This window comes from Acipenser ruthenus, chromosome 28 (assembly GCF_902713425.1).
Source record: "Acipenser ruthenus chromosome 28, fAciRut3.2 maternal haplotype, whole genome shotgun sequence".
NCBI lineage: Eukaryota > Metazoa > Chordata > Actinopteri > Acipenseriformes > Acipenseridae > Acipenser > Acipenser ruthenus.
In genome coordinates this window covers 14,406,326-14,431,182 of record NC_081216.1, presented here as the reverse complement: position 1 = coordinate 14,431,182, position 24,857 = coordinate 14,406,326, and the positions used below count along the sequence as shown (strand labels likewise).

General features: G+C 48.8%; 1 protein-coding gene across 2 annotated transcripts in view; it reads right to left on the bottom strand.

Annotated features, from left to right (window-relative positions):
* Positions 1-24,857, bottom strand: part of LOC117434713 (inactive serine protease PAMR1-like) — a 54,089-nt gene that overhangs the window by 24,964 nt on the left and 4,268 nt on the right. For both annotated transcript variants that reach the window (XM_034906761.2, XM_034906763.2), the window contains exons 2-5: positions 15,260-15,427; positions 3,932-4,057; positions 3,122-3,236; positions 833-1,050 (exon numbers count right to left, since the gene is read on the bottom strand). In XM_034906761.2, coding sequence (XP_034762652.2) covers positions 833-1,050; positions 3,122-3,236; positions 3,932-4,057; positions 15,260-15,427 — 627 coding nt within the window. The remainder of the gene's footprint in view (positions 1-832; positions 1,051-3,121; positions 3,237-3,931; positions 4,058-15,259; positions 15,428-24,857) is intronic.

Sequence of the window (24,857 nt, the reverse complement as noted above, 5' to 3'; positions counted from 1 at the left end):
ACAGAGTGAAAAGCAGCATTTGTTCAGAGTAAGAGCAAAAACACTAAGACTGGAGAGAGGATACATTCTTGAATTGTAAAAATAAAAATGAATAGGGGTAAAGCTAGATTACTAATATTTTAGGCATGAAAATAAAGATTTGATTCTCTCTCTGAAGTCTCAGAGTTCTCTGAGATCAGTCAAATTGGGGATTTTGCATGGCAATAAAGCAAGCAATAAGCCCAGTTTGAAAAAATAGATGTTACAAACTTAATATTACCTCTTAGTGATTATTGGTCTAACAAGTGTCTCTAAAAATATGTTGTTTTTAATTAATTGTGTGTTGCTTTATGAATATCTGACACATTGCAATATGTATAGTATTTGGAATTTGATTTGTTTTCTCAGTCACTGTGACAGAGATTGAATGATTCTTGATGTTAGATCTCCCTCCTGACCTGCGAGGGCGCTGTGTAAAGGGAACAGGGTACCCTGGACTAAATGGCATGACAGTTTATTCCCAGGGTTAGAGCACGCACTGTGGACTGGTGTTGGTGTTTGTGTATGTGTGGGTGAACTGAAACGGGACTGTTATTATTTCGGGGAAAACCCGCGGATTATAAATAAGCAATACACGCTTATAGACTTAGTTGCAACAAATGCCATGACTGTGCACGTCTGTGCCTCTGCCACACCAGTTTTAGAGTGAGGTTGGAGATTCAGTCTGTTTTTTATCATACACAGTTAGAGCAGATAGCCTTTGTGTGATGCCAGAGATATACAGAGGGATGCTAGAATGGCAGCCGACTGGCAAAGAACAAAGTGTACTGCGCTTTCGTAATGTTGTAATTACCAGAATTTTCTTCAAAAGTGATATGAAACCCATCAAAGCTTTTATATCCATCCGACACGAAGAGGATGTGTAGAGAGCTTCCAGTGCTCCTGATTGTAGCAGGCCTCCCATTTCCACAGAATCTACCAATCACACGAGAGTCAACGCTGTCCCCGTCCCGTATCTCCACATAGTCATAGCGACAGTTGTAATCGAACTCCAGGCTGAGCATTGTGAACCTAGAGGAGAAACAGTGGAAAGAGGAACAAGTCACTCAAGGAGCCAGACTACCTGACTGGTGAAGACATGGGGTGTATTTTAATGATCTAACTTTAGATATAAATGTCACCTTATAACCCTGGACAAATCTTGCTAGTGTTTATTTATCCTCAGGGGGGATTTCATGACCCACTTGTTAACATTTCTACAAGGAAAAGGAGGGGTCCCTGAGTGGCTCAGCTGCTGCGTGGTGTGCAGGGTGAGTTGTTTTTTTTAAAACCTTTATTTTACCAGGTAAGCACATTGAGATTAAAATCTCTTTTACAAGTGCGACCTAGCCAAGAAAGGCAGCAGCAACACAATACAACACAGTACAAAAACACAGATACAAAAATAACATGCTTAAGACACAAAGAAATCATAATAATACAGTCAACAATCAAATAGTAAGAAACAGTAACAAGTCTACTCAACTACTTAAAACATGCACAACTCTCAAGCAGATAACCGTGCAGCTTATTCTTAAATTGTACTTAACTTTAGATTATAAATCATTCCAAGACCAAGGAGCAAAATAGGCAAATGATCTTTTGGCAGCCTCTGTACACACAATTTAGGAACCGTAAAATTAAAAAATGTATGCAATCTAATACTGTAGTTACAAAAAGCAACTATAAAGTATTCATTTATATATGGCGGTAATTTACAAAGAATAGCCTTATATAGCAAAATATACCAGTGTTTCAACCTTTGCAAAGCCAAGGAGGTCCAGCCAACCAAACTGTATAGCACACAATGATGAGTACTGTAACTTGAATTCGTAATATATCTCAAGGCTGCATGATATATAGGATCCAGTTTGCTTAACGTTAAGGGCGATGCAAACCTATAGACTGTGTCCCCATAATCAATTTATGGTAAGAATATACAAGCAATTAGCCTTTTTTTAACTACAGAAAAACAAGATCGGAGTCTATAAAAGAAGCCTATCATGATTTGTTTTTTATTTAGTAAGGCAGTATCTAGCAGCCAAGTCCATCAATCTGTCAGAGAATTGATAGCCAGCTGGTTTCAGTTTTTGATTTCAGACACTGCTGGCTTCACAGAGGCCGCTTAGCACTAATCTATCCAGTGTTGCTTTGGGTTACCTCAGTGAGCAAACTATCCTTCAGGTGTCTGCTTGAGCTCACCTCAGTGAAGAAAATTGAGTTTGCATAGCCAGGACGCAAACCTGCACTGCATTGATTGTATGACTTACCCTGCACACCACGTGGCCATGCCTTTACCAGGTGAGCCTCTCAGGGACCCACATGCTATAGATTTGATCAAAAAAACACATTACATATGCTGTCTGCTTTGTTGTATGTATCACTATTTTGTCTTTATATCTTTCTGGATCATTTAATTGTTGCTATCTCAGGATCACAATATATTGAGCATCTGTACTGTTCTATATGGGTTTGCTGCAACTGGTCCCAGCCTTAACTTACCCCTGTAGCCATTAAAACATGGTCACGAGAGTGGCACGACAGAGAAAGGTGTCTGTATTGTATTACTACTAGAAGAAGAAGAAGAAGAAGAAGAAGAAGAAGAAGAAGAAGAAGAAGAAGAAGCAGCTTTGAGTTTGATCATGAGAAGATCTTATAAAAAAACCAACCACATTGCTTTACAAAAACGTTATCTTACACATGTCAGATGATGTTTTAGAATCAGAAGATAATTATCTCAAGATCGTGACACAACAAAGAGTTGAATTCTCAGAATATGAAAGCAGTGTGTACACAGAGTATTGTTTTTTTCTTTATTCAAATCAAAGAAGTTGTAACAAGTTGAAGTAGTATTTTCTCTTTCATATTCAGAACGTGTTTGCGTGAACCAGCTTTTCTGGTACTCAAGCCATTAGACATTATTCAACCTGTTGTGAGGGTCATCAATTACATAAAGGTAGTTATTTTAGATTTTTCCCCCCTTATGTAAGATGCAGAATTAACTGTAAATATTACTGTACCTGATAAAATAGACTTGTTAATTTGCCTGTTGAGAAATATGGACAGACTTAGTGTTCTGGAGTTCTTGGTACTCAACACTTACCTTAAATGAATGGTGAATTCAGGATCAACATGCACTGTCCATTCACAGCGAGCATTAATGGGATAGCTCTCAAGCACAATTTGACCTCTTGGTGCATTAATAACGCCACCACATTCTAAAAAGAGGAAAAGATCAATTTACACTTAACAATAAAACTAGAATAGTGCCAGCTCCTTACAGGGTATTCCCTCACACTATAAAAATAAAGAACATACAGGTTTGGAATGATTGGTGCAGGATCCTCACCCTCAAAACTGCACAGAACAGATTATAGTTATTGAGGTGAATACAGTTTTGAAGAAAGAAACATACTACCAGTTATCAGTAGAGGCATACAATGCGTAATGCAATCTGTTACATTTGCAGTGCACCCCTATGTACACCTATGTTAATCTCAATGGATCTGTGTTGAGAATATAACAAGTATACTACCCCAGCAAGAACACCATGGTATATAACATGCAGCCTGTCTATAAAGCTGCAGAAACTGTCCTACATTTCTCCTTCTCAAAGAGTGTGTGTTATACTCCACATATTACAATGGCATTCTAGTGAAGCTGGTTATGAAAACTCTCCATGTGTGATGCACTACAATCTACAATCTATTCAATGAATACATCGAAAAAGACTTGAATTTTAGTTTCTTAAATTATTTCTTATATACAGAAAAAGGCAGATATTTTATACACCTGAACATTTCTGAACATGTTAAGATTTGAATGATGTATTTAAAGATGGTTCTATGCAGGTAGGTTCTTGAGTTGGTGTAGTGAAGTACAGTGAGACAGACAGCATTTGAGAGATACTCACTCATGCAGCCTCCTCCTGACCAGCCTCTCCTGCACTCAGAGCAGTACTTCCCCTTGATAAAGAAATCATCCCGGGTCGCCCAGGTTCCATTGTGGCAGTGCTTACAGTTCTCAAATATACTGCAGCCTGGAGGAGAGAGGCAGACAGCAGAGTAACACAGGCACTGCAGCCTGGAGGAGAGAGGCAGTCAGCAGGGTAACACACAGGCACTGCAGCCTGGAGGAGAGAGAGAGGCAGTCAGCAGGGTAACACACAGGCACTGCAGCCTGGAGGAGAGTGAGAGTGGCAGTCAGCAGGGTAACACACAGGCACTGCAGCCTGGAGGAGAGAGAGAGGCAGTCAGCAGGGTAACACAGGCACTGCAGCCTGGAGGAGAGAGAGGGAGTCAGCAGGGTAACACAGGCACTGCAGCCTGGAGGAGGGGGAGAGGCAGTCAGCAGGGTAACACAGGCACTGCAGCCTGGAGAAGAGAGAGAGAGGCAGTCAGCAGGGTAACACAGACACTGCAGCCTGGAGGAGGGAGAGAGGCAGTCAGCAGAGTAACACAGACACTGCAGCCTGGAGGAGAGAGAGGCAGTCAGCAGGGTAACACAGGCACTGCAGCCTGGAGGAGAGAGAGAGGCAGTCAGCAGGGGAACACAGGCACTGCAGCCTGGAGGAGAGAGAGAGGCAGTCAGCAGGGTAACACACAGGCACTGCAGCCTGGAGGAGAGAGAGAGAGGCAGTCAGCAGGGTAAACACACAGGCACTGCAGCCTGGAGGAGAGAGAGAGGCAGTCAGCAGGGTAACACACAGGCACTGCAGCCTGGAGGAGAGAGAGAGGCAGTCAGCAGGGTAACACACAGGCACTGCAGCCTGGAGGAGAGAGAGAGGCAGTCAGCAGGGTAACACAGGCACTGCAGCCTGGAGGAGAGAGAGAGGCAGTCAGCAGGGTAACACAGGCACTGCAGCCTGGAGGAGAGAGAGAGGCAGTCAGCAGGGTAAACACACAGGCACTGCAGCCTGGAGGAGAGAGAGAGAGGCAGTCAGCAGGGTAACACAGGCACTGCAGCCTGGAGGAGAGAGAGGGAGTCAGCAGGGTAACACAGGCACTGCAGCCTGGAGGAGAGAGAGAGAGGCAGTCAGCAGGGTAACACAGGCACTGCAGCCTGGAGGAGAGAGAGGGAGTCAGCAGGGTAACACAGGCACTGCAGCCTGGAGGAGAGAGAGAGAGGCAGTCAGCAGGGTAACACAGGCACTGCAGCCTGGAGGAGAGAGAGAGGCAGTCAGCAGGGTAACACAGGCACTGCAGCCTGGAGGAGAGAGAGGGAGTCAGCAGGGTGACACAGGCACTGCAGCCTGGAGGAGGGGGAGAGGCAGTCAGCAGGGTAACACAGGCACTGCAGCCTGGAGGAGAGAGAGAGAGGCAGTCAGCAGGGTAACACAGGCACTGCAGCCTGGAGGAGAGAGAGGGAGTCAGCAGGGTAACACAGGCACTGCAGCCTGGAGGAGAGAGAGAGAGGCAGTCAGCAGGGTAACACAGGCACTGCAGCCTGGAGGAGAGAGAGGGAGTCAGCAGGGTAACACAGGCACTGCAGCCTGGAGGAGAGAGAGAGAGGCAGTCAGCAGGGTAACACAGGCACTGCAGCCTGGAGGAGAGAGAGAGGCAGTCAGCAGGGTAACACACAGGCACTGCAGCCTGGAGGAGAGAGAGAGGCAGTCAGCAGGGTAACACAGACACTGCAGCCTGGAGGAGGGAGAGAGGCAGTCAGCAGAGTAACACAGACACTGCAGCCTGGAGGAGAGAGAGGCAGTCAGCAGGGTAACACAGGCACTGCAGCCTGGAGGAGAGAGAGAGGCAGTCAGCAGGGGAACACAAGGCACTGCAGCCTGGAGGAGAGAGAGAGAGGCAGTCAGCAGGGTAAACACACAGGCACTGCAGCCTGGAGGAGAGAGAGAGGCAGTCAGCAGGGTAACACACAGGCACTGCAGCCTGGAGGAGAGAGAGAGGCAGTCAGCAGGGTAACACACAGGCACTGCAGCCTGGAGGAGAGAGAGAGTGGCAGTCAGCAGGGTAACACACAGGCACTGCAGCCTGGAGGAGAGAGAGAGGCAGTCAGCAGGGTAACACAGGCACTGCAGCCTGGAGGAGAGAGAGGGAGTCAGCAGGGTAACACAGGCACTGCAGCCTGGAGGAGGGGGAGAGGCAGTCAGCAGGGTAACACAGGCACTGCAGCCTGGAGGAGAGAGAGAGAGGCAGTCAGCAGGGTAACACAGACACTGCAGCCGGGAGGAGGGAGAGAGGCAGTCAGCAGAGTAACACAGACACTGCAGCCTGGAGGAGAGAGAGGCAGTCAGCAGGGTAACACAGGCACTGCAGCCTGGAGGAGAGAGAGAGGCAGTCAGCAGGGGAACACAGGCACTGCAGCCTGGAGGAGAGAGAGAGGCAGTCAGCAGGGTAACACACAGGCACTGCAGCCTGGAGGAGAGAGAGAGAGGCAGTCAGCAGGGTAAACACACAGGCACTGCAGCCTGGAGGAGAGAGAGAGGCAGTCAGCAGGGTAACACACAGGCACTGCAGCCTGGAGGAGAGAGAGAGGCAGTCAGCAGGGTAACACACAGGCACTGCAGCCTGGAGGAGAGAGAGAGGCAGTCAGCAGGGTAACACAGGCACTGCAGCCTGGAGGAGAGAGAGAGGCAGTCAGCAGGGTAACACAGGCACTGCAGCCTGGAGGAGAGAGAGAGGCAGTCAGCAGGGTAAACACACAGGCACTGCAGCCTGGAGGAGAGAGAGAGAGGCAGTCAGCAGGGTAACACAGGCACTGCAGCCTGGAGGAGAGAGAGGGAGTCAGCAGGGTAACACAGGCACTGCAGCCTGGAGGAGAGAGAGAGAGGCAGTCAGCAGGGTAACACAGGCACTGCAGCCTGGAGGAGAGAGAGGGAGTCAGCAGGGTAACACAGGCACTGCAGCCTGGAGGAGAGAGAGAGAGGCAGTCAGCAGGGTAACACAGGCACTGCAGCCTGGAGGAGAGAGAGAGGCAGTCAGCAGGGTAACACAGGCACTGCAGCCTGGAGGAGAGAGAGGGAGTCAGCAGGGTAACACAGGCACTGCAGCCTGGAGGAGGGGGAGAGGCAGTCAGCAGGGTAACACAGGCACTGCAGCCTGGAGGAGAGAGAGAGAGAGGCAGTCAGCAGGGTAACACAGACACTGCAGCCTGGAGGAGGGAGAGAGGCAGTCAGCAGAGTAACACAGACACTGCAGCCTGGAGGAGAGAGAGGCAGTCAGCAGGGTAACACAGGCACTGCAGCCTGGAGGAGAGAGAGAGGCAGTCAGCAGGGGAACACAGGCACTGCAGCCTGGAGGAGAGAGAGAGGCAGTCAGCAGGGTAACACACAGGCACTGCAGCCTGGAGGAGAGAGAGAGAGGCAGTCAGCAGGGTAAACACACAGGCAGTGCAGCCTGGAGGAGAGAGAGAGGCAGTCAGCAGGGTAACACACAGGCACTGCAGCCTGGAGGAGAGAGAGAGGCAGTCAGCAGGGTAACACACAGGCACTGCAGCCTGGAGGAGAGAGAGAGGCAGTCAGCAGGGTAACACAGGCACTGCAGCCTGGAGGAGAGAGAGAGGCAGTCAGCAGGGTAACACAGGCACTGCAGCCTGGAGGAGAGAGAGAGGCAGTCAGCAGGGTAAACACACAGGCACTGCAGCCTGGAGGAGAGAGAGAGAGGCAGTCAGCAGGGTAACACACAGGCACTGCAGCCTGGAGGAGAGAGAGAGGCAGTCAGCAGGGTAACACAGGCACTGCAGCCTGGAGGAGAGAGAGGGAGTCAGCAGGGTAACACAGGCACTGCAGCCTGGAGGAGAGAGAGAGAGGCAGTCAGCAGGGTAACACAGGCACTGCAGCCTGGAGGAGAGAGAGGGAGTCAGCAGGGTAACACAGGCACTGCAGCCTGGAGGAGAGAGAGAGAGGCAGTCAGCAGGGTAACACAGGCACTGCAGCCTGGAGGAGAGAGAGAGGCAGTCAGCAGGGTAACACAGGCACTGCAGCCTGGAGGAGAGAGAGGGAGTCAGCAGGGTAACACAGGCACTGCAGCCTGGAGGAGGGGGAGAGGCAGTCAGCAGGGTAACACAGGCACTGCAGCCTGGAGGAGAGAGAGAGAGGCAGTCAGCAGGGTAACACAGGCACTGCAGCCTGGAGGAGAGAGAGGGAGTCAGCAGGGTAACACAGGCACTGCAGCCTGGAGGAGAGAGAGAGAGGCAGTCAGCAGGGTAACACAGGCACTGCAGCCTGGAGGAGAGAGAGGGAGTCAGCAGGGTAACACAGGCACTGCAGCCTGGAGGAGAGAGAGAGAGGCAGTCAGCAGGGTAACACAGGCACTGCAGCCTGGAGGAGAGAGAGAGGCAGTCAGCAGGGTAACACAGGCACTGCAGCCTGGAGGAGAGAGAGAGGCAGTCAGCAGGGTAACACAGACACTGCAGCCTGGAGGAGGGAGAGAGGCAGTCAGCAGAGTAACACAGACACTGCAGCCTGGAGGAGAGAGAGGCAGTCAGCAGGGTAACACAGGCACTGCAGCCTGGAGGAGAGAGAGAGGCAGTCAGCAGGGGAACACAAGGCACTGCAGCCTGGAGGAGAGAGAGAGAGGCAGTCAGCAGGGTAAACACACAGGCACTGCAGCCTGGAGGAGAGAGAGAGGCAGTCAGCAGGGTAACACACAGGCACTGCAGCCTGGAGGAGAGAGAGAGGCAGTCAGCAGGGTAACACACAGGCACTGCAGCCTGGAGGAGAGAGAGAGTGGCAGTCAGCAGGGTAACACACAGGCACTGCAGCCTGGAGGAGAGAGAGAGGCAGTCAGCAGGGTAACACAGGCACTGCAGCCTGGAGGAGAGAGAGGGAGTCAGCAGGGTAACACAGGCACTGCAGCCTGGAGGAGGGGGAGAGGCAGTCAGCAGGGTAACACAGGCACTGCAGCCTGGAGGAGAGAGAGAGAGGCAGTCAGCAGGGTAACACAGACACTGCAGCCGGGAGGAGGGAGAGAGGCAGTCAGCAGAGTAACACAGACACTGCAGCCTGGAGGAGAGAGAGGCAGTCAGCAGGGTAACACAGGCACTGCAGCCTGGAGGAGAGAGAGAGGCAGTCAGCAGGGGAACACAGGCACTGCAGCCTGGAGGAGAGAGAGAGGCAGTCAGCAGGGTAACACACAGGCACTGCAGCCTGGAGGAGAGAGAGAGAGGCAGTCAGCAGGGTAAACACACAGGCACTGCAGCCTGGAGGAGAGAGAGAGGCAGTCAGCAGGGTAACACACAGGCACTGCAGCCTGGAGGAGAGAGAGAGGCAGTCAGCAGGGTAACACACAGGCACTGCAGCCTGGAGGAGAGAGAGAGGCAGTCAGCAGGGTAACACAGGCACTGCAGCCTGGAGGAGAGAGAGAGGCAGTCAGCAGGGTAAACACACAGGCACTGCAGCCTGGAGGAGAGAGAGAGAGGCAGTCAGCAGGGTAACACACAGGCACTGCAGCCTGGAGGAGAGAGAGGGAGTCAGCAGGGTAACACAGGCACTGCAGCCTGGAGGAGAGAGAGAAAGGCAGTCAGCAGGGTAACACAGGCACTGCAGCCTGGAGGAGAGAGAGGGAGTCAGCAGGGTAACACAGGCACTGCAGCCTGGAGGAGAGAGAGAGAGGCAGTCAGCAGGGTAACACAGGCACTGCAGCCTGGAGGAGAGAGAGAGGCAGTCAGCAGGGTAACACAGGCACTGCAGCCTGGAGGAGAGAGAGGGAGTCAGCAGGGTAACACAGGCACTGCAGCCTGGAGGAGGGGGAGAGGCAGTCAGCAGGGTAACACAGGCACTGCAGCCTGGAGGAGAGAGAGAGAGAGGCAGTCAGCAGGGTAACACAGACACTGCAGCCTGGAGGAGGGAGAGAGGCAGTCAGCAGAGTAACAAAGACACTGCAGCCTGGAGGAGAGAGAGGCAGTCAGCAGGGTAACACAGGCACTGCAGCCTGGAGGAGAGAGAGAGGCAGTCAGCAGGGGAACACAGGCACTGCAGCCTGGAGGAGAGAGAGAGGCAGTCAGCAGGGTAACACACAGGCACTGCAGCCTGGAGGAGAGAGAGAGAGGCAGTCAGCAGGGTAAACACACAGGCAGTGCAGCCTGGAGGAGAGAGAGAGGCAGTCAGCAGGGTAACACACAGGCACTGCAGCCTGGAGGAGAGAGAGAGGCAGTCAGCAGGGTAACACACAGGCACTGCAGCCTGGAGGAGAGAGAGAGGCAGTCAGCAGGGTAACACAGGCACTGCAGCCTGGAGGAGAGAGAGAGGCATTCAGCAGGGTAACACAGGCACTGCAGCCTGGAGGAGAGAGAGAGGCAGTCAGCAGGGTAAACACACAGGCACTGCAGCCTGGAGGAGAGAGAGAGAGGCAGTCAGCAGGGTAACACACAGGCACTGCAGCCTGGAGGAGAGAGAGAGGCAGTCAGCAGGGTAACACACAGGCACTGCAGCCTGGAGGAGAGAGAGAGTGGCAGTCAGCAGGGTAACACACAGGCACTGCAGCCTGGAGGAGAGAGAGAGGCAGTCAGCAGGGTAACACAGGCACTGCAGCCTGGAGGAGAGAGAGGGAGTCAGCAGGGTAACACAGGCACTGCAGCCTGGAGGAGGGGGAGAGGCAGTCAGCAGGGTAACACAGGCACTGCAGCCTGGAGGAGAGAGAGAGAGGCAGTCAGCAGGGTAACACAGACACTGCAGCCTGGAGGAGGGAGAGAGGCAGTCAGCAGAGTAACACAGACACTGCAGCCTGGAGGAGAGAGAGGCAGTCAGCAGGGTAACACAGGCACTGCAGCCTGGAGGAGAGAGAGAGGCAGTCAGCAGGGGAACACAGGCACTGCAGCCTGGAGGAGAGAGAGAGGCAGTCAGCAGGGTAACACACAGGCACTGCAGCCTGGAGGAGAGAGAGAGAGAGGCAGTCAGCAGGGTAAACACACAGGCACTGCAGCCTGGAGGAGAGAGAGAGGCAGTCAGCAGGGTAACACACAGGCACTGCAGCCTGGAGGAGAGAGAGAGGCAGTCAGCAGGGTAACACACAGGCACTGCAGCCTGGAGGAGAGAGAGAGGCAGTCAGCAGGGTAACACACAGGCACTGCAGCCTGGAGGAGAGAGAGAGGCAGTCAGCAGGGTAACACAGGCACTGCAGCCTGGAGGAGAGAGAGAGGCAGTCAGCAGGGTAAACACACAGGCACTGCAGCCTGGAGGAGAGAGAGAGAGGCAGTCAGCAGGGTAACACAGGCACTGCAGCCTGGAGGAGAGAGAGGGAGTCAGCAGGGTAACACAGGCACTGCAGCCTGGAGGAGAGAGAGAGAGGCAGTCAGCAGGGTAACACAGGCACTGCAGCCTGGAGGAGAGAGAGGGAGTCAGCAGGGTAACACAGGCACTGCAGCCTGGAGGAGAGAGAGAGAGGCAGTCAGCAGGGTAACACAGGCACTGCAGCCTGGAGGAGAGAGAGAGGCAGTCAGCAGGGTAACACAGGCACTGCAGCCTGGAGGAGAGAGAGAGGCAGTCAGCAGGGTAACACAGGCACTGCAGCCTGGAGGAGAGAGAGGCAGTCAGCAGGGTAACACAGGCACTGCAACCTGGAGGAGAGAGAGAGGCAGTCAGCAGGGGAACACACAGGCACTGCAGCCTGGAGGAGAGAGAGAGAGGCAGTCAGCAGGGTAACACAGACACTGCAGCCTGGAGGAGGGAGAGAGGCAGTCAGCAGAGTAACACAGACACTGCAGCCTGGAGGAGAGAGAGGCAGTCAGCAGGGTAACACAGGCACTGCAGCCTGGAGGAGAGAGAGAGGCAGTCAGCAGGGGAACACAGGCACTGCAGCCTGGAGGAGAGAGAGAGGCAGTCAGCAGGGTAACACACAGGCACTGCAGCCTGGAGGAGAGAGAGAGAGGCAGTCAGCAGGGTAAACACACAGGCACTGCAGCCTGGAGGAGAGAGAGAGGCAGTCAGCAGGGTAACACACAGGCACTGCAGCCTGGAGGAGAGAGAGAGGCAGTCAGCAGGGTAACACACAGGCACTGCAGCCTGGAGGAGAGAGAGAGGCAGTCAGCAGGGTAACACAGGCACTGCAGCCTGGAGGAGAGAGAGAGGCAGTCAGCAGGGTAACACAGGCACTGCAGCCTGGAGGAGAGAGAGAGGCAGTCAGCAGGGTAAACACACAGGCACTGCAGCCTGGAGGAGAGAGAGAGAGGCAGTCAGCAGGGTAACACACAGGCACTGCAGCCTGGAGGAGAGAGAGAGGCAGTCAGCAGGGTAACACACAGGCACTGCAGCCTGGAGGAGAGAGAGAGTGGCAGTCAGCAGGGTAACACACAGGCACTGCAGCCTGGAGGAGAGAGAGAGGCAGTCAGCAGGGTAACACAGGCACTGCAGCCTGGAGGAGAGAGAGGGAGTCAGCAGGGTAACACAGGCACTGCAGCCTGGAGGAGGGGGAGAGGCAGTCAGCAGGGTAACACAGGCACTGCAGCCTGGAGGAGAGAGAGAGAGGCAGTCAGCAGGGTAACACAGACACTGCAGCCTGGAGGAGGGAGAGAGGCAGTCAGCAGAGTAACACAGACACTGCAGCCTGGAGGAGAGAGAGGCAGTCAGCAGGGTAACACAGGCACTGCAGCCTGGAGGAGAGAGAGAGGCAGTCAGCAGGGGAACACAGGCACTGCAGCCTGGAGGAGAGAGAGAGGCAGTCAGCAGGGTAACACACAGGCACTGCAGCCTGGAGGAGAGAGAGAGAGGCAGTCAGCAGGGTAAACACACAGGCACTGCAGCCTGGAGGAGAGAGAGAGGCAGTCAGCAGGGTAACACACAGGCACTGCAGCCTGGAGGAGAGAGAGAGGCAGTCAGCAGGGTAACACACAGGCACTGCAGCCTGGAGGGAGAGAGAGGCAGTCAGCAGGGTAACACAGGCACTGCAGCCTGGAGGAGAGAGAGAGGCAGTCAGCAGGGTAACACAGGCACTGCAGCCTGGAGGAGAGAGAGAGGCAGTCAGCAGGGTAAACACACAGGCACTGCAGCCTGGAGGAGAGAGAGAGAGGCAGTCAGCAGGGTAACACAGGCACTGCAGCCTGGAGGAGAGAGAGGGAGTCAGCAGGGTAACACAGGCACTGCAGCCTGGAGGAGAGAGAGAGAGGCAGTCAGCAGGGTAACACAGGCACTGCAGCCTGGAGGAGAGAGAGGGAGTCAGCAGGGTAACACAGGCACTGCAGCCTGGAGGAGAGAGAGAGAGGCAGTCAGCAGGGTAACACAGGCACTGCAGCCTGGAGGAGAGAGAGAGGCAGTCAGCAGGGTAACACAGGCACTGCAGCCTGGAGGAGAGAGAGAGGCAGTCAGCAGGGTAACACAGACACTGCAGCCTGGAGGAGGGAGAGAGGCAGTCAGCAGAGTAACACAGACACTGCAGCCTGGAGGAGAGAGAGGCAGTCAGCAGGGTAACACAGGCACTGCAGCCTGGAGGAGAGAGAGAGGCAGTCAGCAGGGGAACACACAGGCACTGCAGCCTGGAGGAGAGAGAGAGAGGCAGTCAGCAGGGTAAACACACAGGCACTGCAGCCTGGAGGAGAGAGAGAGGCAGTCAGCAGGGTAACACACAGGCACTGCAGCCTGGAGGAGAGAGAGAGGCAGTCAGCAGGGTAACACACAGGCACTGCAGCCTGGAGGAGAGAGAGAGGCAGTCAGCAGGGTAACACAGGCACTGCAGCCTGGAGGAGAGAGAGAGGCAGTCAGCAGGGTAACACACAGGCACTGCAGCCTGGAGGAGAGAGAGAGGCAGTCAGCAGGGTAACACAGGCACTGCAGCCTGGAGGAGAGAGAGAGGCAGTCAGCAGAGTAACACAGGCACTGCAGCCTGGAGGAGAGAGAGAGGCAGTCAGCAGGGTAACACACAGGCACTGCAGCCTGGAGGAGAGAGAGAGGCAGTCAGCAGGGTAACACAGGCACTGCAGCCTGGAGGAGAGAGAGAGAGGCAGTCAGCAGGGTAAACACACAGGCACTGCAGCCTGGAGGAGAGAGAGAGAGGCAGTCAGCAGGGGAACACACAGGCACTGCAGCCTGGAGGAGAGAGAGAGGCAGTCAGCAGGGTAACACACAGGCACTGCAGCCTGGAGGAGAGAGAGAGGCAGTCAGCAGGGTAACACAGGCACTGCAGCCTGGAGGAGAGAGAGAGGCAGTCAGCAGGGTAACACACAGGCACTGCAGCCTGGAGGAGAGAGAGAGAGGCAGTCAGCAGGGGAACACAGGCACTGCAGCCTGGAGGAGAGAGAGAGGCAGTCAGCAGGGTAACACACAGGCACTGCAGCCTGGAGGAGAGAGAGAGGCAGTCAGCAGGGTAACACACAGGCACTGCAGCCTGAAGGAGAGAGAGAGGCAGTCAGCAAAGTAACACACAGGCACTGCAGCCTGGAGGAGAGAGAGAGGCAGTCAGCAGGGTAACACAGGCACTGCAGCCTGGAGGAGAGAGAGAGGCAGTCAGCAGGGTAACACACAGGCACTGCAGCCTGGAGGAGAGAGAGAGAGGCAGTCAGCAGGGGAACACAGGCACTGCAGCCTGGAGGAGAGAGAGAGGCAGTCAGCAGGGTAACACACAGGCACTGCAGCCTGGAGGAGAGAGAGAGAGGAAATCTGCAGGGTAACACAGGCACTGCAGCGTGGAGGAGAGAGAGAAGCAGTCAGCAGGGGAACACAGGCACTGCAGCCTGGAGGAGAGAGAGAGAGGCAGTCAGCAGGGGAACACAGGCACTGCAGCCTGGAGGAGAGAGGCAGTCAGCAGGGCCTCCAGATGACTCCTGGCCACGGGACATCATATAGGATACTGGTGCTATCAATCAAAACAGTCATTATGGCCATTACGATGATAATAAATGATTTAAAGACAGTCTTAGTAATTAAAACTAAAAAGCATTGAGGGAGAATTGGGAGTTCTGTTACAGTATAGAGGGATACAGATTGAGGGAGAGTTGGGGGCTCTGTTACAGTATGGAGGGGTACAGATTGAGGGAGATTTGGGGGCTCTGTTACAGATTGATGGAGAGTCTGGGTCTCTGTTACAGTATAGAGGAGTACAGATTGAGGGAGAGTTGGGGGCTCTGTTACATTATAGAGGGGTACAGATTGAGGGAGAGTCTGGGGCTCTGTTACAGTATAGAGGGGTACAGATTGAGGGAGAGTTGGGGGCTCTGTTACATTATAGAGGGGTACAGATTGAGGGAGAGTCTGGGGCTCTGTTACAGTATAGAGGGGCACATATTGAGGGAGAGTCTGGGGCTCTGTTACAGTATAGAAGGGTACAGATTGCATATTGGGGTATTGTTGATCCCTTACCTGGGTGGATGATGCAGGGATCACACTCGTTTTCTGCATTCCGGCAGCATGGCACGGCATAGCCAACCACTTCCCCCTGGCTGGGACACTTGCAGCTAATCTGATCATACTCACAGCAGCCACGACACATGATGCTCCACTCAGCGCCGGGGCAGTTCTCATTGGCAACTGGCAAACAAAAACACAGCAAACATCTGTAACATTGGCCTGGGTTTTCCACTTCCCTGTATTAAGTTGAAAAAGTGGCAGCTCCTGTATAGAGTGTTGGGGTACCACTCCAAATACACATTTTTATATACAGTCTGTGCTGCCTAATCAGGATACTGATATGGGATACAACTCTGGGAGACGGTTCTTCCCAGTGGTATTTATGTCGTTTAATTGGGACGTCACTTCGTTTAATTGGGATACAGTATTTTCAAATGATGAACGGAGATCGCTTTTCAGAGCAAGACCGGTCACGTAGCACAGTGCAGTGAGTACGTGATTATGCTGTGACTTGTGTAAATTGTGTAAACCACGGTGAACTCTTGAAGGAGCTGGAGTCTCCTGTGGTTTCGCAGGCTGCTGTTGCAAAGAAAGTTGGCGTGTCAACATCGCAGGTGCCTTGTAATAAGATGTGATTTCATTCTTTTTCATTTCATGTAGAAATAAAAAACAGCGATTAATTTGGTTTAGGAATAAAAAAAAAAAAATTGACTTGTATTTTAAATTATGTATTTAGCATTTAATCATAATGTGATGTGATTGCATTCTTTTTCTTTTCATTAAGAAACAAAAATGTGTGACTGAGGTTGTCTCAAATGCCTCTCGTTTAATTGGGACAGCCGCTTATTCAGGATATTTTTCCTTCTCCTGAGGCGTCCCGATAAAGCGGCGCCGGCTGTACATTTAGGTGTATGTGTATGTGTATGTGTGTGTGTGTCACTAAATATGAATCATGAACACAGCAAATCTATAGCAGGGTGTTCTTCACCACCGCTAGGCGCCAACTAATGGCGGCGCAAAAAAAACCAAAATAAATAATGTCTGTTGTAATTCAAGTGCTCCTACTTTCCTGGATGGAGTCATTGCTGTAGAATTCAGGGATGGGCCCGCCAGACCATTTTATTTGGCCAAACAACAGTTAACATTTTGATTATTCGGCTGTGATATTTTTTATTTCCCAGTTTTATTTGCTATGATAAGCATGCGCCAAGTTTAAAGTGCCTTTTTTTTAATGTGGAAAGCCAGTGGTTGTTTGGGTAGCCTGTATGCTGTACAGTATTACTTAGTACTAGAACAAAATTGAATGTGTGAAGTATCAGGTCTGTGCATTGGCCCAGAGACACGGTGGGATGCGAGGGAATTACAAATCAGTCTGCATCTTTTTATCATAAAAGAAAGACTGATAGAGAAAAACAGGTATTTCTTGTGGTGGGAGCGTGATTTTTTAAAGAAAATTGAGGTAAGCCCAAATTATACCAAAATAATAATAAGAAGAAAACCAAAACATTAAGATGCTTGGGGTATCCCAGTCTGTCTAGCTGCCATGGCTCCTTCTCCAGCTTCCTCTTGTTAGCTCTTAGGAGGCATACTGCAGACTCTTCTGCACTGAGGGATAATGCAGGCTTCCTGCTGGCCACTGACGTATCGCTCCACTGCCACCAAAAGTAGTGTTGGTCAAGTGGTCATAGATGTTGTTGGGTAGGAAAGCAGGCAAAGGCAGTTCTCAACCACCATCATTTATTAAACAGAACTATATAACAAACAAACCAAAAAAATGCCTGAATTCAGGTATCAATACTTTAAGTAGGCTCACTCAGGGCATCAGCGTTATCCCTTAATCAGTCTTAGAATCAACAAACAACCCTGAGCAAACTAAAGTGCCTCCATATATACCTGTCCAGGTAACCCCACCTCCTGACTAGCCCAGGTATATGGGTAAACTTTTAAAACAAATATTTAATAATTCTAATAAAATTCAAATAATTCAATAATACCTCTATTATTTTTTTTTACTATCACCATGGTATATATATTATGGTGTGTGTGATCATTTTGTAGTGCACGGGAGAGGTGTCATGGCCATAGGCTGATAGACTACAGGTCCCAGAAGCTTCTAGGGCTGAATGGGAATCACCAGGCTGCACTTGGGGATCATTTAATGTCATTATTGGTTAAGTGTTTGTGTATAAAAGCCTGTCTTTGTCTGTGTTGGTGGTGGGTTAAAGTAGAAGTCTGTGTGAAGTCTGGAAGACACTGTAAAGGTTCTGTGTGGACCTGGGTGTGCAGTGTAAAACTTGTGTACTGTGTGTAACAAGTGGTTTTATTGAAACAGGTAACCCGCTTAGCGGTCCTGTGCTAGTGTAAGTGTAGGTAAAAGTTTAGCTAGTTCTCCGAGTGGAAGCTAGGCTTTAGTTGTGTGTTCTGTTTATTTTGCTCATCTGTGTGAATAAAAGTGAATGAAAGTGTGAAACGTGCAGTTCTGTGTCTGGGTCTGCTGTTTGACGGGTGCAAACCAACATTAGCAGGGACGCTTCCTTACAATATATAGAAACATTTGAACAATTGTTACATTTGAATTTATCTCCCAACAAGTAAAATCCACCAGTTAGTTTATACCATTTCCCCTGTCACTGTAGTGTAGGTATTATAATGGCTAGAGCTAAATGGCGCTCCCTTGTTTTCCCTGTCTGCTCCATAATGGAGATCTCCCAGGAACAAACAGAAGTTCCACTTCAAGTAAGGGTTAAGTTATTTTATAACTATATATATTACTCATCACACATACTTTAGCTTGAGTACTTCCTCTAAAGTTTATTTTCTCTTTTATACTCTTTAAAGTTATTATTTTTTTCTGTAATTTTAGGTTTTAGTCTCTTTGTGTGTCGTTTGTACCAAGCTGTAGTCATCTGCGCATCACCCCAGAAATGTGCACCTTTCTGTGAGGAGAGCATGTCTCAACGAACAGCTTGTAGGGCAATAATTAAACCAGTAAGTTTACATCACAAGGTTTACAGTGCTTACATTGAAAAAGCACAGTCAGTTCAAAAGTCCTTGCGCAAACTATATGAGTTTGTAATATGAGGGACACTGCTCCGTCACATGGCCATTTTAAGAAAGGTGTAATAATACAAAACTACTTTTTAAAAAAGGTTTTGTTTCAAAGAAAGGTACATTTCATTGAGGGCAAGTAAATACACAAAGAAATGATGATGAAAGAAATACATTAGTAACAAGCACCGCAAAGAACAAAGGTATACCACTGCCAGAGGGAAAAGGGGTATGCAAAGCACGCTTATCAGCAACAAACTGCATGCAAATTGCATCTAAACTGGCTGAGGAGATACATGTGCAGATACATTTGTTGTCTAGAAAACATGTTATAACAAAACTCAATGTTTTTTTGGGTGAATAATGACTTTGAAAACATTTGCATAAAGCCATTTGTGGTGTCAAACTGATTACAGTGCAGGTATTGTCTCTAGTAGACCATGTTTTGTCAAAACAAGGCCAGCACAGCATAAGCAAAATGTTTTCACTCACAGGCAGGCAACACTGTGTATGCCAGGGCATGCAAACATTACACATTAACTGAGAACACTATCCAGGCCAAATGTTTATTTTTTTGTAACTAAAATGTACAATTAAGATCCCTCATTGCAGTAATTACCCAGAACAGCTCAGGAGAAATGAAGGACAGTGGGCATCTTCCAATCCCATGGCTAAGCCAATTGCCTCTTTACACTCAAAGGTTTGAGAGCAGATATTGGTGAGCTACTATAGGCCAGCCCTGCAGGTGTCCACTTGAGCTCATTAGGCTCCTGTTCAGCAGGACCTGCTGTAACGCAGTGCGGAGAAACAGTTCAAGTCCATTTTGCCTCCCTAACCTCGACCAGTGCCAGAGCTGATGCAACACTCCAGAGAAGCCCATCAACTTGGTAGAACCAGGACACATTCAGGACAAAGAAGAATAAGTGGGGACATGTCTTTAAAATATTAAAAGGAATTGACATAGTTAACCCAAACCAATACCTTAAGTACAGTGTAAGGGAAACCGAGCAACCTGTTAAAAAAAATAAGTAAATTCAGTGTGTTTGCTTTAAGAACTAACGTTGACTAAAAAAGGGAAGTCTTTTCCAACTATGTAATCTCTGGCTGATTGATAGTTCCACTGGCCAATTCATTTACTGAAAGCTGCAGCCTCTAGCCAATCAAAATGTCTGTCTTTTCGATTTGGAGAACAGAGAACAGACACAATGTTGAAAGTGTACTACTTTTTAAATTACAAGTTCAGTTTCTTTAAAACAAATTTAAAAAAAGGAAAACCCGCTATCATTTCAGAAACTTGTTTAAAGTGTTTTGTACGTTAAACTGCGTATTGTTGCTGCGAGTCAAGCCATGGAGCAAGCGTGAGCCAGAGCTGAGTAAACACATGGCCATGGTGTGGGCCTGATTGGAAATAATGGACAGCGGATACACTTTTTAAGAGAAGACGGAGTTTCTCTGACCAGGACTGGGAAAGCTGAAGAGAAACCGCACGTCTCGGCAGTACAGTGAGTCAAGTGTCAGTGAAAGTTGCTTCAGAAAGAAAAGTGTAGTTAAAAGAACTAATGCAAATTGCAGTATACTAGAGAGTCATTTGTTTACGTAGTACATCGAATTAAAAAAGGTCAAGCATTATATTAAGTGAAGTGCCAACTGGAAAACTAGTAAAGATTTATTGGACCCAGAACCTGAACTGTGTTTAAGAAAACGAACGTGAAATTCTGGGAGAGGTTAATACTGTGTCTGGCCTGGGGACATTGTGACTTGTGCAGATAAGAGAACGCTAGTCTTTGCCTGTCAAGTCACAGGGGGATTACAGCAGTCCAGTAGTTGCCATCACCAGGCGAAAAAGCTAGTGTCGCTTGGGGTGGTTGTTAAAGGAGCTGCAGTGCTTCGCCAGACTTGTCATTACCCTGCCAGCTCACTGACATCCTCCCAGACTTGTCATTACCCTGCCAGCTCACTGACATCCTCCCAGACTTGTCATTACCCTGCCAGCTCACTGACATCCTCCCAGACTTGCTATTACCCTGCCAGCTCACTGACATCCTCCCAGACTTGTCATTACCCTGCCCGCTCACTGACATCCTCCCAGACTTGTCATTACCCTGCCAGAGCCCGGTGACATCCTCCCAGACTTGCCATTACCCTGCCCGCTCACTGACATCCTCCCAGACTTGTCATTACCCTGCCAGAGCCCGGTGACATCCTCCCAGACTTGTCATTACCCTGCCAGCTCACTGACATCCTCCCAGACTTGTCATTACCCTGCCAGCTCACTGACATCCTCCAAGACTTGCCATTACCCTGCCAGCTCACTGACATCCTCCCAGACTTGTCATTACCCTGCCAGCTCACTGACATCCTCCCAGACTTGTCATTACCCTGCCAGCTCACTGACATCCTCCCAGACTTGCCATTACCCTGCCAGAGCCCGGTGACATCCTCCCAGACTTGCCATTACCCTGCCATCTCACTGACATCCTCCCAGACTTGTCATTACCCTGCCAGCTCACTGACATCCTCCCAGACTTGTCATTACACTGCCCGCTCACTGACATCCTCCCAGACTTGTCAATACCCTGCCAGAGCCCGGTGACATCCTCCCAGACTTGTCATTACCCTGCCAGCTCACTGACATCCTCCCAGACTTGTCATTACCCTGCCAGCTCACTGACATCCTCCCAGACTTGCCATTACCCTGCCAGCTCACTGACATCCTCCCAGACTTGTCAGTACCCTGCCAGCTCACTGACATCCTCCCAGACATTGTTGACTCCTGAGTGGGAAACGCTGATATTGAAGACGTCAGGATCGTAACTATACTGAGCTTTTGTTTGTTTTTTTATTTATATGTAGAAATACTGGTTTAACAATTTAGAAGGTTAATTGACTTGAAATCTGAGTTTAATTTAATTAATACAGTAAAATACTTGACCACAAAGGTGAATAAGGGTTGTTGTATATGTTAATATCCAACAGTTAAACTGAGGTTCTGAAAACTACAGTGTCAAGATCAATCATAATGACTTGATGATTTAAAGTAATGATATACTGAACAGTGTAAGAAATTCTCACTGCTATTTTTGTTTTATCAAATATTGATTGAGTTTTACAGAAATATATGCGTATTGGGGTTAAGTAAGATAAAATCAATAATCTGCCTGACCTTATTTTTTTTTTCTGTTATCCAAATGTAAAAATAAACCGCAATAGTAATTTGAAATGTATACTTTTTAATAGAAGTTGTAAGATTATTTTATAATCTTCATTAAAGCGTATACTGCACAATAAAAGGTTTATATAAAAACCAGGAGTGCAGTTTTGACAATGTCTATTCTGAGCTTACTGTCAGGGGCATAAGATAAGCAGAGGCAGAATTCCACAGAAACCCAGAACACCGGCGAAAACTTATCGTGCAGGACGAAAACAGCTGGAGTCATGCAGTCCTGTCTTCCATTCTCATGGTATATTATCTGCTTCTTATCTGCATATTATCTGCTTAATAATAACATATTTCTGAGAGCTACACATGTAGAAATTAAACTGCTTATTAACATCCATATATGGAAATTGTTTGTATTTGAAATGCTGCTCATGTCTTGTGCTTGAGAGATGAAACTCTATGTGTGAATGATAATGCAGCGTCCGGAGCTCAGGTGTCCATCCTACTGAGACCGGAGCTCTCTGCTCTGTTTGTATTCTATTACTACAATAAACTGCACCTTATTTTTACTACCTTTACATGTTCGTGGTTTGTGTTTTCTTACAAAGTGTAATAGGTCTGTGTGGTAAGCTGACTTGAGCGGTGACGTCAGACCCGGAACAAACACCCAGCACTGCGAGCGAAATGAAAGGAATCCACAGCAGACTGGATAATGAATGCACTGCAGCATTTTTATTAAATAAACAAAATAAAAAGGTTGAACAAATGACAAAACAAACGGCACATTAGCCAAACAACAAACAGTAACAAGTATTGTGCTGGTTTACAAGCCAGCACGCGTAGCAATTGTTATTTCTTACTATTATTATTACTCCTGTCTCCACACCCATTCTCCACTCACGAACACACTAACCCTGAGTGAGTGACTCGTGCATCTATATACAGCTGTACTAGGATTCAATTACTAATCCCAGCATGTGAACTAATTTGTGCAATCCCCACGCGCACATACAAATACACACTTTACTCTGCATGTGAAGTGATTGTGCCATCCTCGTGGCTAAATACAAATATACATTTTAAAACACTCGTGCTACATAACAGCAGTTTAGCAGTGTGGAGCAGCAGTGTGGAGTAGTGTGGAGTAGTGGTTAGGGCTCTGGACTCTTGACCAGAGGGTCGTGGGTTCAATCCCCAGTGAGGACACTGCTGCTGTACCCTTGAGCAAGGTACTTTACCTAGATTGCTCCAGTAAAAACCCAACTGTATAAATGGGTAATTGTATGTAAAAATAATGTGATATCTTGTAACCATTGTAAGTCGCCCTGGATAAGGGCGTCTGCTAAGAAATAAATAATAATAATAATAATAACCCCAACATGATACCCCTTGACCCAATATATACACCAACAGTAAAACGCCACATACAACATATAACACAAAAATATGCACAGGGGCGGTGCACCCCGCCACAGTCTGTAATTATTTGTATCTCGGAGTAGGGGTGTCTCACCTGTTCTGTAAGATTTGGGACAGAGGGATTTCCTAATTCATATTTGCTATTTACTATCACTGTTAACTCAGATGGCCCTGAGCCCTGCCTTGCCCAAATAGGGTGAAGTTGTATTGACGTGTTTAGAAGTATGCACAGAACAGGCACATACTCATAGTTCTATAGTGAAGTGACTGATAGGGTGAAGAGGGAAAATAGTATTGGGCGTGGGGACCAAGATCCTTTTGCTACTCATCCTTCTGAGATAACAAGTTCATTAAGGAACCCCTACTAACGGCAGGGCAATATCCAACCCTGTCAGAACAGTACAAAACCAAGACCAGAGGACACAGCTGGAAATGAAGACACTTCTTCACACAGAGAGCGGCGAGGGTGTGGAATGGGCTACTTAGCCATGTTGTTGAGGCAGAATCACTTGGATCCTTAAAGACCCAACTTGACAAAGTTCTCAGGAACCAAAATGATTGCTAATTTCTGTGGTAAGAATCTTTACCTGATACGGATAAAGGCTCAGTAAGCTCCTGATTGCAGAGCTGGTCTCTTACTTTAAACATAATTTTTTAGCAGCACCTCATGTAGAACTTGGGTCAGCCTACAGTGTCCTCATTTGTGAGTCAGGAGTTAATGAGTCAATTATCCCCGATTGACATACTGTATGAACAAGGATGTCTTTCTTTCCAACATACAGGCTGCTCTGCATACCCACAAGACTGGGGGCTTCTATACACACAGCGCTGTGGAAATACACATATTTACACTGGGGAGCTAGCTTTTTACTTTCCAAGGAGGTGAAATGGCCTTCTCCCAAGCCCATGATTAACCATCACCTTGCTACACACAGAAAAAAAAGCTTTCTGTTTATATCCAGAGGAAATTTCTGGTTCAGGATTTGATAATTAAGTATTTAAAGGATTGACAGCTAGTATTAATGCAGATGTCAGATAGTGTTTAGAAGTTATTTTGCTAGCATTTTATGTCTGGAGCCGGGTAATGGCTTGAGTGTTGTAATTTGTGGTTATAGTAGGTGTCTGTTTTTCCATCCCAGGTGTTCAAAGATGTGCTCAGACATGTCTCAAAGCACACTTTGCCAAAACAGCCACCCCCAGAACTCCCCACGTGAACAAGCACATACAGAACATGAGAAATGTTATGAAAAAGACACTTTTTGGTGCATTAAGACATGGTTATTTCAAGCACACCATTATTTTGTGATACTCTTCATGTTTACTGTATCTTAAATTGATACAGTAGTAGATGCATAGAAAAGTGTACTAAAGCACAGTGAATTCATGGTAAAGCATAGGTAAGTATATAAGAATGCAGTACTATTTAGTTTGATGGAAATCTTAGCACAGAAGTGTATTCATTTGTATAATTATGGAAACATAGTTATTTACATTCTGTATGGATACCAAACAGTCCTGTTACAGTTGAAATAATAAATGGGGACCATGACTTTCCTGAGATCAAGCTTTTCATCTGCTTAGCAGTGTTCAGTATTTTGGGCCAATATGATTCACCCAGTCATTCTGTCTTTGGATTTGAATGAATGTGTGATTCCAAAATCAGATGGTAAAACTCTGTAGTGTTGAATACAAAATACCATATAATAAAACTAGCAGTAAATAACTGAACAAATATGTCATGACCACCTGATCCACCTGTTCTTATTATTTTGGTACATTGGGTCAAATGCAGCGTACCATTGGTTTAGTCCTCTTCAAGTGGACTAACTTCAGGGCTAAAAAATCCACAGGAACTGAACACAATCAGTCCCAATGGCAGCGTACTAATCAGAACATCCAGTTAATTAGTTAAACTGATCTGATCAAGTGGACCAAGTTAGATTATGGGAACTAACTGATAGACCAGTATATAGAAAATATAAA